This window comes from Callospermophilus lateralis, chromosome 2 (genome assembly GCF_048772815.1).
Source record: "Callospermophilus lateralis isolate mCalLat2 chromosome 2, mCalLat2.hap1, whole genome shotgun sequence".
Classification (NCBI taxonomy): Eukaryota; Metazoa; Chordata; class Mammalia; order Rodentia; family Sciuridae; genus Callospermophilus; species Callospermophilus lateralis.
The window spans coordinates 110,251,638-110,265,223 of record NC_135306.1 but is presented as its reverse complement, the minus strand read 5'-3'; the positions used below and the strand labels follow the sequence as shown (position 1 = coordinate 110,265,223).

Below are 13,586 nucleotides of genomic sequence, written 5' to 3'. Positions count from 1 at the left end.
ACATCATGCACAACCACAAGAATGGGAGTTATACTCCGCATATGTATAATATGTCAAAATACATTCTACTGTCATGTATAACTAAAAAGAGCGAATAAAACATTAAAAAAAAAGTACTAAATAAAAGAGAAACTCCTAAGTGTTGGGGCCGGTGGAAGAAAGCAGATGGTTGGAAGCAGGAGCCCGGGGTTTCGTGCCAGGTACAAACGTACCTCCCATTCAAACAGTGGCCCCTGGAGGGGTGCGGCTCCTGACCCTGGGTGGAGGCCTGGCCCTTCTCCCCACCCTTTCCTTTCCCCTGCCCTTACTTGGTCACTCTACCCTTGACTGTGGCCTCCTGTCTCTGGATTTCCCTTAGTTCCACCCCATGAGGAAGGGCTGTGAGATCTCAGTTCCAGATGGAGGCACACCCCGTTCTCCTCTTTGCGGGTCCTGGGCCTGGCTCATGCTGGGGTGACGGCCAGGTCTCCAGCTCAGAGTGTGCTGGGTGGTGCTCCTGCTCCCTGTGCCACCCTCCACTTGTATATTTAGAGGAAACCAGGCTACACCTCAGAGGGGAGCAGATGCCACAAAAAGAATGTCCTTGGGGCTGGGGGTATGAGGGGAAGGTTTATCTGGAGGGTAACTCGGTGCTTCACAGGGTGGGTCAGGGAACTTGGATGTTCATGCATTGGTCCATGGAGAAGACATGATCTATGGTCAGTGATGTCCTTTCAAAGCAGGACCCAAGTCCTCCAAGCCACCCTGTAATGGCTCTAAGGGACAGGAGGAAGGCTGGCGCCCCGCTCTTACCTTGCCCCTGGGGTGCAGCCTGGGTGAGCTGTGGGCAGCTCCAGGCCTGGACTCACCGTCTTCCTTGGTCTGGATGTAGAGCACGCTGCTGCGCACGCCGTCCCCAGCCTGCGTGTAGGCCAGCACCTGGACGCTGTAATTGGTGAACTTCTCCATGCCTCGTAGCTCCACCCGTTCCCGCGTCGTGGTGATGTTCTGCATCTCACCCCACTCTGTGGGGACAAGGGGCCTCTGAGCATGGGCAGCCCCACCCTGCCAAGGTCCTTGCTGCAGCCCCTCTGTCAGCATGGGCTCTGACCTCGGCCTCTGTGGGGGCCAGAACTACCTCCGAGTACCTGGGAGCATATTTGGGCCACTGCCTGCAGGTCATGTCTCTGCCTCAGTGGACAATCAGGGTGAACCATATAGAATGGCCTGGCCCCAGGCTCCAGATGACCTTGCCAACTTCAACTTGATTTTCACCCTTTAGAATCCCTCCATCTTTCCATCTCTTCCTGAAGTATGTCCCTTCTTGCACCCAGAGGCCTGGGATATCTTGCCACCCCACCTCACAGCCATTTCTTCTTTGTTGACCCTCGTTGGGCTCTCAGTTCTCCCTACACAGCGTGTCAACCTGCAGATGATGGATGACGGGCCGAGGTTGCCTCCTTGGCCTCTGATTGCACCTGGGCCGACACTCTGGTCTCTCAGAGTAAGGGGCTATGTGACCCACCTGCTTTCTCCCCACCATCGAGGACACACAGCCAGCCCTTCCTTGCAAAGAGCCTGCACAGAAAACATGGGCAGCCTGGGGGACTGACAGCCTTGGCCAGGAAGGGCTGGGTCATCTGTCAGGCTCAGTGAGGCCCCGTCATCCTGACTCTGCCAAGGAACTTCTCAGAGACTCTAAAGAAGGGCATAGGAACAGGGTCCCATGGGAGGGCCAGGGTCATAGCTGAGGAAGAGAGGTGGGCTCCTGAGCCCCTCACTGCTACTATTGGGTTTTCTTAAAGACAGGCACAGACACTGGCTGAGGACAGGCCTTCAGGAGATGAGCAACTGCAAACCAACTCTCAGCACTATCTGGTGACTGATGCAGGCAAAGCCCCAAGGCAGAAAGCCTGGGCAGGGGAGGGCAGTCGTCTGCCAGGGCCCAGAGGGTGAGAATGCCATGCCCAGCATGAGGGGACCCCAGTTATTGCAGGAGGGACCTCAGAGGCTTGATCACAGGAGGCAGAGTAGCCAGTCTGTGGACTGTGGCCAGAGAAAGACTCAGGAAGTGGGCAGCGTGGCCAATAGTCCAGGTGGCCCTGGACCTTAATGAGGTCAATGCCTTAAGGGCTGTGCTGGGGGAGGCTGCCACCTTAGACAAAAGGGAGCAAGTTATGGAAAATGAGCATCCACCCCTTACATGGCTCAGCCCAAACAGGAATGTGGTGGGGACACATTCTGAGCAGGGCAGCCTGGCATCTCACAGCCCAGAACTTAGGGACCAACCCCTGGGCCAGAGGCCTCTGAGCTTTCATAGGAGACAAGCAAAGGAGGAGGTCACTTCCCACTGGTGGTATGTCTGGGCAGATTAGCATCCAGGTGGGGAAGGGGATGGTGGTAACCCTGGACGGATGGCCATGAGCTGGATTCCCAAGTCCTCTGGAAAAGGAGAGCAGGACACAGGGAGCCGGGAGGCAGAAGGCTCAGTGCCTTCCAGGCCTCGTGCTGTCGCGTGGGCAAGACCTGTAGAACATAGTTTGGGATACTGGCCTCTGGCTTGTGTGGACTAGGAACTTCCTGACCCCTGAGAGGCTTTGTCTGTACCAGCAGGCAGCAGGCTGGTGTGTCTGTGTGGGTTACACAAACCCGTTGGCACAGTGCACCCCCGGGGAAGGGAGCTACCTCGGCGGCTGGGCCAACGTCTGGGTTTTCCCCACCTGTAACTCCTCCCCTTGCTCCACGGTGCCTGCCATCCTGCACTTTTGGGGGCCTAGATGGCTCCCCTGCATAGACCATACATGGGGCTGGCTTCTTGGCTCCAGCTGGGTTTGGCTGGGGGAGGCTCCCCTGGGTTCTGGTAACCCCACTGCCTCTCTCACCTCTTTGGGCCTAAGGTGGCGATGGCTTCCTACGAATGGTAGCCCCTGCCCACTTCCTCCCCACTCCATTAAAAGGAGCCCTTCATAAAATTCTTCAGTTGCCCCATTTGAGCGTGACACTTGCTCCTTGTGGTGGCCCTTGCTGATGTGGCCATAAAGGCCTTATATCAAGAAAAGCAAATTAGGCTGGGGTTGTGGCTCAGTGGTAGAGAGCTTGCCTTGCATGCATGAAGCACTGGGTTTGATTCTCAGCATCACATAAAAATAATAATAAAAAAAGGTATTTGTCCATCTACAACTAAAAAATATTTATTTAAAAAAAAAAAAGCAAATGTGCCCTTCTCATGCTCTAAACATCCCACACACCATTGTCTAGGAGTGGCAGGGCGTCTTCCCCGCCCAGAGGTGACCATGGGTACCACCACCCACCACCCTGCCCCTGGCTCTGGCCTCAGGATAATGTGGACATGTGCCAGTGGCCCCAAGCCTCTCTAGTACTATCTCCTGGCTCCATAACCAAGATGGCCCTATGGCCTCCAGTCGTGGTGAAGAGGGAGGCTGTACTTCCACTTGACATGCCGCAGCCTGGCACTTGTGCCTACTGTCCTGAGACCCAGCCTCAGTCCCATCAGACTTACCTCCATCAACATAGAGTGACCAGAAGATGACCCGATAGCCTTTGAGGACACCATTGAGGGTGCTGCGTGGGGGCTCTGACCAGGAGATGACAGCCACATCAGAAGTGATGGACAGGGCTCGGACGTTCTCCGGGGGCTGGCTGGGCACTGCACAGGGTGGGGAGAAGCAAGGGTCCAGTCAGTCAGGGCGTGACATACATGTCCCAGGCCAGGTCCTGCTGCCAGATCAAAGGAGCATCCAATTAGACACGTGGAGGGACCTCCTCACTCATGAGCAGGAAGACCAGACCGGGAACTCAGTTTTTGCTGGAGATGGAGTAGTCAGACATCTCTATGGATGTGGCTCCTTGCTCCTAGGTCAACACGTTCCTGGCTTTGGCTAACTCCTGGTGAAGGTGCTGAATTCTGGACAGAATCCCTGATAATCTACCAGTGGATCACCACGGCCAGGGGACAGAGTCTGGAAGACCACTGAGATGGCCCCAGAGGTATTTGTCATTTAGTCATCTGAAAGCTGCTGGCCTCTCTGTGTCCACTATCCAGCCATGGCCTGGCCTAGGGACTCAGTGTCCTTGTGCCAATTGAAGGGGAGGCAAAGAAGGGAAAGGGGTCTTAAATAACCCTGGTGCCAGGAAGAAGAGTTCCCAAAGACCTCTGGGACCTTTACCCCTTTGCTTGACGCTGCACAAAAAATGCCATCATGCTTGGAAAGATGGGCACCATTCTCTGAGACCAGCTCGGGTGGCCCCCTGCCCTTAACCCTCTCCCTCTATGGGCTCCGTCTTCGTGTGACCCACATTCCCAGCCCTGGGTTGGCCTGGTGCCACTTGCCCTTTCTGGGTGGCAGACGGTGGGTGCAGTGGGCCTCAAGGCCCACCTTGGCTAAGGAGAACGTGGGCGGCACTCTCTGCCGGCTTCTAGGAGCCGGGGACAAAGGGAAAGACGAGGCTGCTCTGGTGTGAATGGGAGAAAGGAGGCCCAGGCTGGAGGGAAGGTAATTAGATCCCGTTGCCCCACAAGAGGCAACTCTAATTTTTATGAGCATTTAAATGATAATACATCATCCTAACGATCCTCTTTGAGAATGATTATTGTTTCATATTACTTAGGTGTAAAAATATAAGCACCATGTAATTAGGGACCCAGTGTAATAAACTAATACAGATCGCCCGTTCGAACAAAATGAAGGTAATATAATTATGGAAAAGACACTCTTGCTAAGGCAGGGGCCCTTGAATACCCCAGGAGGAGTGCTAATATTGCCAGGAAACGATCAGGATCTGACAGGCTAACGAGGGCCTTAATTAAGTATGAAAAACTGCTGAGCAAATGCTGCTGGAAACTTTCTTCCCCCCTCTCCTCTCTGTTTTGAAAAGGACTCTGCAGTCCAGCTGATCCCTCCCTGTTGGAAACTCCAGGGGTCTCTGGGGTCAGGGACGTGGTTCTGGGCAGAGCCGGTTGACCTGGCCCCGTGAGGGTTCCAGGGCTTAGTTAGGTTGGGTGGCTGGCCTGGGCTTGGGGCACGGTCCCCTGGACAAAACTTCCTGGAGCATGTTGTACCCAAATCACTTGTTTCTGCTCCCAGCCTTGCTTGGGGACAGGGTGAAGCAGAAAGAGTACAGACTCGGGGTCAGGCCTGGATTAGAGTGGGGCTGTTGTTCACTGCATAGGTCACCTGGGCAAAGCACTTAGACTCCACAGGCTCTGACGGCCCTTGGTGGATAGTGACCCAGCTGTGGTTCTCACAGGTGCTGCGTGGCCCAGCAGCAGCAGCAGCAGCAGCAGCAGCAGCGCTCTGAGGAAACTTACTAGAAATGCCAGTTACAAGTGCCTCCTCAGACCTGCTGCAGGGGCCTCTGGCAGGGGTGAGTCCAGCCATCTGTTCACCAGACCTCCAGGGCATTCTGATGGAGGTGAGGCTTGGGAACCACTGTAAGGATGAATGCTACTGGGACCAAGAGGTGACAAGCTAGTGTGGCCAGGCCTGGGGCAGCACCTGGAGGTGGAAGGCCTGGGGGGCTGGCCCCAGCATGGCTTTCCTCCTGTGGGCTCTCTGCACTTCTCTTCTGTGTGTCTTTCCTCTCCTTTGTGGTCTCCTTTCTTCTCAGGTGTCCAGTGCCCTGGGACTGCTGAGGTTGGACAGGTCTCAAAGCCCAGCTTGTTCTCCAGAGCAACGAGATGAGACTCTGGGGATGAAGCCTGGGCATCAGTGTTTTGAAAGCTCCCAGATAATTCCAACTTGTAGCCCAGATAATAAATGCTGGTATGAGCCTACGCACTCTAGGTGTCTCTGACCTCGTGCTTCCTCCCGCCAAGAGGGCTGTATTTACAGAGGACGAGGTAGGAGAGGGCACAGGAACGGCTCTCTAATGCTGGAGTGCTCCTATTCTGCTGGGCCATGGGGCAGTGGCATTGCGCTCTTCAGGAGTTGGTCTCCTCCCTGCACCAGGGGCAGATGGGCAGGCTGGGACTCCACGATGGGTTTACTCCCCCACCCTAGTTTTGGTTGGGGGCATTGAGAAGAAAGCTTAGAAAAATATTCTGTTTCTTTATTCTGCTCTTTGGGGCCTGAGTTCATCTGGTCCCCGCTCTGGGGCATCAAGGCCACATCTCCTGATTTGACCTGGTGCAGGCTTAGGGACCTGCAGGTGCCCTCTTTGTGCTTAGACAGAGGGCATGTTCTGGCTACCTCCTAATCCTCTTTCTCTGGAGCAATGGGGTCTTTTAATTTGCTAATCAGTGGGTTCTATGAAGCCATCAGAGAATCATGTTTTAAAAACTGAGCTCTAAATCCTCTGCCACGTGAACAGTAGGATTTCTTTCGCTTGCTCAAAACAGATGAGAACAGCTGGGCGTGGTGGTAGACACCTGTAATCCCAGCCTCAGCAACTTTGTGAGGCCTTAAGCAACTCAATGAGACCCTGTCTCTAATTAAAATACAAAAAAGATGTGGCTCAGTGATTAAGTACCTCTGGGTTCAATCCTCAGTAACAAAAACAAAACAAAACAAAACAAAAATCCACCAAACAAACAAAAAACAAAACGAAAAAGCTACCTAAAACAACAAACAAACAAACAAACCAGATGGGAACAGATTCCAGCCTAGAAGACAATGGTGACTTGGCTTTGCCCTTTCCCCCAAAAGCTGTTGAGAAGGAGAAACAGGACCCAGGATGTGGAGGGAAGAGCTTGGTCAGAGAGAGGAGCCAGGGCACTGGAAAGAAAGAGGGAAACATGGGGATGGAAAGACGGATGCAGAGACAAGCCTCCACAGGTTGGTAGGTGCACAGGTAGGCCGAGGGGCAGGCATCAGCAGGAGGAAGAGGGGCCTGCCCACTTCCCTGCTGGAAGCTGGAGTGTCCCTTCAGGGGCTGATGAGCCAGGGGAGCCTGTGTCACCCACGGGTCCAAGGTGGGTCCTCTCACTGGCAACCCTGGCTGGGCCTGGGCTGGGATCTCACCCCCACCCCCCACGCTCCTGCCCTCACCATCCTCCAGGGTGGTGGCGTTGATCTCGCTGGAGGAGGGCCCCGTACCGGCCCGGTTGAAGGCCTGGACCACCACCCCATATTGGGCGAACTTCTTGAGGTTGTCTAGGGTGTAGACCTCACTGTCGCCTGTGGCCTTCATCTCCACGATGCTGTACTGCCCGTTGCTGCCGGGGCTATTCTCTCTGTAGCCGATCTGGTAGCCCCGGATGACGCCGTTCTGCAGCTCCTTCTTGGGTGCCTGTGAGCACGGGCAGGGTCAGGGACGAAGACACAGCGATCTCTGAGATGACACTCGTAAGATCAGTCAGGTCATGCTCCTATGTGCCCCACCCTCTAAGGCTCCTGTCTGTCTCAGAGTGAAAGCCCTGGTCTTACGTGGCCCTCCGTGACCTGAGCCCGGGCCCCTCAGACCCTTGGATCTATGCCGCAGCATTCTGGCCTCTTGGCTGCTCACATCGGCCTCGCTGCCATCCTGGAGGGAACACCCTTGAATATCTGCACACTGGTCCCCTCCCCTCTGAAGTGGCTCCTCCTGCCTGAGGTGTCCTTAGTGCCTTAGCTGGAGTGCTCCCAGCCTCTGTCCAGCACGCCTGATTTTTCTTCCCTGGTTTATTTTCCTCCATGGCACACCCGACATTCTGTAGCTCTTAAGTGTTTGACTGTCTGCCCCAGTGGAACGTTACTGCCCGAGGATGAGGAGTGTGACCGCTTTGTTTACTGTTGATCTCAGTGTTGAGGGGCCTAGCACAGAGAAGCCCCCAATGTGTACTTATTGAATGAATGAATGAATGGATAGGGATATCATTTGGCATGGATCAGGGGCCTGGGAGAATCAGAGCTGTAGGGGAAGGGAGGTAAGTAATGAATTTAAATAGAAGAATATGGTGATGCTTGCCAGTAATCCCAGCTATTTGGGAGGCTGAGGCAGGAGGATCACAAGCCCAAGGTGAGCCTGGGCAACTGAGTGAGACCCTATGTGGATGTGGATGTGACTCAGTGGTAGCACTTGCCTAGCATGTGTAAGATCCTGGGTTCAATTTCCAGTACTGCCCAAATGAAAAGAAACGAAAAGGAAAAAAAAATAGAAAGTCCTGAGATCCCAGTTCACACCTACTAGGATGACCATTGTAATAAAATAAAAATAATTTAAAAAAACACTGGAGAGGAGGTGGAGACATTGGAACCTTGTAATTGCTGGTGGGGATGTCAGATGGCGTAGCCACTGTTAAGAGAGTTTGGCGGTTCCTCTAAAGTTGAAGCACAGAGCTACCATATAACTGTGCAATCCTGGTAGATTCAAAAGAACTGAACGCAGGGGCTCCAACAAGAGCTTGCACTCCCAGCTTCCCAGCAGCATCATTCACAGTAGCCAAAAGGTGGGACAACCCAGGGGTCCACTGGTACAGGGACAGATGAACAAAACATAGTGTGTCCATGCAGGGAGAAATTACCCACAAAAGGAATGGAATTCTCACCTGATACAACAGGGAAATAAGACAGACACAAAGGAACCTACAGAGGTATTTAGAAGAGGTGTGTTTGTAGAGATGGAAAATAGAACAGAGGTTTCCAGAGGCTGGGAGGAGCGGACAAGGGGAGTTCATGGGCACAGGGGTTCAGTGGGGTGATGAACAAGTTCTGGATGCAGGTGGAGGGGCTGACTGCACAAGGCTGACTGTGCTGCCTGTCGCTAAGCTGCTCTCTCTGACAAGAAGCTGTAAATTTCATATGCATTTGACTAAAAAAAAAAAAAAGCCCCCAAAGGGTGCTTGACCCAGGCCCTCTAGGGACACTAAGGCAGGCCTGCCCTAGACACGCCGGCTAGGGGCTGCTGTGCAATGAGGACCAAGGCCGGAGGGCAGCCCCGAGATGGAGGGGCAGAGTGGTGTGGACACGGAGCTCTGCGGGGACTGGTGGGAAAGAAGGGCTGAGCTGAGGGCCAGGGTAACAGGGAACGCCCAGCAGCACGGCCTTCCCCAGCTCAGGTCCTTACACAGCCTCAGCTGCACACAACGCAAACACAGACACCCTGAGGGAAAACTTGACACAGGTCCTCACTGACACATGACAGTCTCACACATGGCCACCCACGCACGCACACGCCAGCGTATCTACTCATGTCCAGAGCCAGGAGCACACACCTACAGATGTGCCTGCATCCCAGTCCACACACCTAGTCACAGCTGGACGCACTGAATCCAGAATTGGATCCCTTCACAACCGAGCCTGCCCACCTATAAATTGAGACAGAACAGCTACTCCAGTACATATAAAAACAGCTTGAATCAGGGTTTTCAAGACAATGAAGTTAATTTGAAACCCCACCTTTTTAAAAAACGTTTTTTAGTTGTTGATAGATCTTTATTTCGTTTACTTATTTATATGTGGTGCTGAGAATCAAACCCAGTGCCTCACACATGCTAGGCAAGTGACCTACTGCTGAGCTACAACTCCAGCCCCCCAAACCCTACCTTTTATTGTACTAAAAAATAGATCAAAAACAATTAAGTTAGTAAAACTGCCCTACTGTTTTTTTTTTAATTTGATGAATGTTTTAAATGAACTGCATTTTAGCCTCATTGTTAACACAATAAAATGACGTTTTAAATTTAACATAATTGTTTTGAACTCACTAAATAGGTGTGTGTGTGTGTGTGTGTGTGTGTGTGTGTGTGTTTTTAATTGACTTGACTTTCTGTTTTGCCTGAAGAAGGTTTCTCTGCACTTGGGCAATCTACGTGCTAGTGTGTAATTGGGCACAATTTTGCATTTGGGTCTTGTAGCTTCTCAGGTTATCTTGAAGAGCCCTATACCCTGGTCTTCACGGTAACACACACTCTCATATTGCAGTATGCATATCCATACTAACACACATTTGAGATCATCAACATCACTACACAACGACACACAGGCCTACCTACCCAGGGCTATCTATGCCACCAAGTACAACTATACACACAATCACATCAGCATAGACCTACAGAGACCTTGGACAGGCATTCAGGCAACCCTGACGAATGTGCACACACACACACACATTTATACAGACCTCCGCAGATCCTTCCTCCCTCTCTCCCCCTTTTTCTCTTTCTCCCCCTTTGTCCCTCTTTCTCTTTCTTCTTCCCTGTCTCCCTACCTCCTAAACACGACACTCAGGATTTAAATCAATCTTAACAATATTTCTCTGAAACATTAAGAAATCAATAGGGCTGATTGCAAATTTATGTCATAAAGCAGGGGTGATCCATCTCGTGGAAAGAGTCTTAAAATGAAGTGACTTATCTTTCAAGTGAATCTTTATTTTTCATTAATCTGTTTCTTGGTGTTAAAAAAAAAATTCCCTGAGAAGTCAGTCCCAAAATTTATTGACCAGCTGGTTCATTCTGAAGTTCTAACTTTCTAATCAATTTTATTTTTCATTATGAGACTTTGGAGAAATAAATCTGATTCTAAATTTTTATCGACCTTCGGGTCAGAGCGTTATAGCCAAATGTCTCAGTGTTTTACGTAGCTATTTGTTCCCCACCTCCACGTCTCAGCTCTCTCAGCGCCTTCTCAAGAGATGGGCCCAGAGCCAGGATGCAGAGGAGACTGGGGGACTGGATTCCGTGCTTCACCTCAGTTTCTAAGAAAAGCCCTGAAGCCCAGATCTGAATCTGGAGGGGAACCATGGCTCCAGGGATTTCCCGGGGTCCTCAGGGATGTCCAATGACCCAGTTCCACCCTATGCATTGTCCTCCTGGCCACTCCTCTGGCCGGGGAGGGAACAAGCCTGTTGCTGCTGCTGCTTTGCACCCATGTATGCAAGTACCACGTGTGTATGCCTTGTCTTTTTAGGGGAGAGTCACTAGGCCCTTCTGACTCTCCCATTCCCAAGCCTACCCTCCTGAAAAGAAGAACTACTATACCTGGATTTCCTATCAGTAGTTGAAGTCAGACAGTGACCTTGGGCTACCGCCCCAACCCCCAAGAAGATGAGATTACCTCCAAGGCCCACTGTTGAGACGGGACTGCTTTAAGAAGAGGAAAGATGGGCCCTAAGAAAGGCTCTCTGTTCCAGAACTCTCTGTGGTGGGCTACAGTGGGGAGATGGGGTGGGGTTCCAAAGTACGTGTGTGTATATACTATAACTGTCTCTACTAGAACAGCCACAGGCAAGTCACCTCGCATCTGAGCCCATGGCCTCCTCTGATGGATGGGGATGAAAATACTTCCTCTGGTCACCCCACAGCGACAGAGAGAGGGTCAGGCAACTCTGTGTAAGAGCAAATGCTTGGGGACTGGAAGACACAATGGACTGGGAAGCCATGGGGTTGCTGACCTATCTGTGCACATGCAGAAGTTGTGATAGGGCCAGAGCTGCCCAGGGAAGCACCTCTTGGTTCTTCCTTTGTCCCTGCCCAGCTGTGGAGTCTCTTCTAAGGTTTCTTGAGTGACAGATGTTTCAGCCAGCCCTAGATCTTACAGGTCTCAGCCCCTTAGAAATGGCTGCAGCACACACTGGTGTCTTCTCCCTGCCACTTCCCTAGCCACAGAGGGAGGGCAGTTATTCATCCTGTTGTTATAGAGGGGAAACTTACACCAAATCAAATCCAATTGCTACCTTTTCCCCACACATGGGGTTTGAGGCTGGGCCGGCATGGGGGAGAACTCTTTCCCCGCCTCCCTGGCTTTGCTGAGTTCTTAACCCCACTCCAGGCACGGCTCTCCACCAGAGAGCCAGGGGTGGTGGGAGTGGGGATTGGTGGGGGGACCTGCTCTTTACCCTCCTAGGTCCTAAAGCTACCTTCATGCTCCCCCCAAATTCACTGTGTTGAGTGAAAAAAAAAAAAAAAAAAAGGCGCGAACATTATATGAAACTAGAGACTAGCAAGCCTGCTGGGGTTTCAGTCCTGGATCAAGCAGCCAAGAGACAAGATGGTGTTTCACTCACCTTCCAGGTCACTTGGATACTCTGTGAGGTCACTGGCTGCAAGGTGACATCCATGGGGGGCCCATCAGGAGCTGGGGGTGCAGACAAAGCAAAATTATGAGTCTAGTCTTAGCAGAGGAGGGTCCCATGCCCTTACTCGCACCCTCCTGAGCTGGAGGAGCACTGGGAGGAAGGAGAAGCTCACGAGCTCCTCATGCTGCTAGTACTGGAGATGCTGTTTTACTTTATGGTCATCTGTCACAGTGCACATATATGCTTTATGAGCTTTTCTGCATTATTTTATTTCACAATAACAAATGAAAGAATATATAGCAGGAGAGATCTTGTTTAATTTTTTATTAAAACTTCATGACAAAGGCCACAGAAAATGATCTAGGGGCCTAGGACCCCTGCATCCTCTGCAGGTGCAGAACATCTGTCTTTTCCACATAGACTGGGGCCAGGGGAGAGGGGATAGAACCATGGACAGCTCCCCAAAGCAACATCTAGAGCTGCACCCAGAAAATGAAACAGATAAAACAAGACACCAATTATTCCAAGGGATAAGGCTGGGATCTCTCTCCGCCATTTTTTTCCTTTCTTTCTGTTACTGGGGATTGCACCCAGGACCTGGCATATGCTAGTCTACCAGTAGCTCTACCACGGAGCCACAACCCCAGCCAATCCCTAGTTCTTTTTATTTTTTATTATGAGATAGGATCTCCCTAAGTTGCCCAAGCTGTCTTTGAACTTGTGATCCTACTGCCTCAGCCTCCTGAGTAGCTGGGATTATAGGTGTATACCACCACGCCTAGCTTCTTTTTTCCCTTCTTCCTACCACATGCTTACTGGCAATGGACAAGGTTGGTGGGGGCCCCTGGTGTCCCTGATCCCCCAAACCATGGGCAGGGGAGGCAGGATATGGTGCTCACCAGCCTCCTCGGTGCTGACGGTGAGCTCCTTGCTTGGCTCGCTGCGGCCGATCTTGTTGAAGGAGTACATGCGAATGCTGTACACGGACGCTGGGTGCAGGTCCACGATGTTGGCCTGATTGATGGTGGGGGAGATGTTGCGTGTCGACTGCTTGAAGTCCCAGGAATCTGTAGAGAAGACACCCATTTCCAACCACGGCCAGGCAAACTTCAGGACCCCTCCCCAGCCTCAAGCATCAGCCCATCCCAGTCTCAACTTGGATTCTGGCTCACACGGACTGCAGAGGGGGACACAGGCCTTAACTCCACAGGGAGAATAAGGAGTCGGTCCCAGGAGGCTCCATATCAGGAGAAGCCAGACTCTCTTCTAGAACTGGCCAGCTCGTGAGCTAAACTCAGACAGGGTCTGACAAGATGTTTCTCAAGGTCCCTGCCAAGATCACCATTTGCTCTGATCCCTGAGAATCTGATTGCCCAGTGCTTTTCTTCCTGGGCCTCTCAGTTTCACCTGAGAGACATCCCATCCTCTCAACTGCCTTGTGCAGAGGAGGAAACCAAGTCCTGTCCCCCTTCCTGCTTCTCTTTGTGTGCTTCCTTGTGTGTTTGTGAGGCTACTGTCTTGAGTGTTATATGTCAGGGTTGGAGGGGATAAGACAGAAATCCCCAGCCCCAACCTCACCCTCTTTCCTGCACCAGCGATAAAGGAAAGATCACTGAGTCTTTTGGATCAGGGACTAACAAAGGGATTAACAT

At 52.0% G+C, this 13,586-nt stretch overlaps 1 protein-coding gene across 1 annotated transcript in view; it reads right to left on the bottom strand.

Annotated features, from left to right (window-relative positions):
- Dscaml1 (DS cell adhesion molecule like 1) overlaps nucleotides 1–13,586 on the bottom strand; it is a 319,280-nt gene that overhangs the window by 23,697 nt on the left and 281,997 nt on the right. Inside the window, exons 15-19 of the mRNA XM_076843725.2 lie at nucleotides 12,834–13,001; nucleotides 11,923–11,993; nucleotides 6,987–7,227; nucleotides 3,500–3,646; nucleotides 849–1,004 (exon numbers count right to left, since the gene is read on the bottom strand). Coding sequence (XP_076699840.1) covers nucleotides 849–1,004; nucleotides 3,500–3,646; nucleotides 6,987–7,227; nucleotides 11,923–11,993; nucleotides 12,834–13,001 — 783 coding nt within the window. The remainder of the gene's footprint in view (nucleotides 1–848; nucleotides 1,005–3,499; nucleotides 3,647–6,986; nucleotides 7,228–11,922; nucleotides 11,994–12,833; nucleotides 13,002–13,586) is intronic.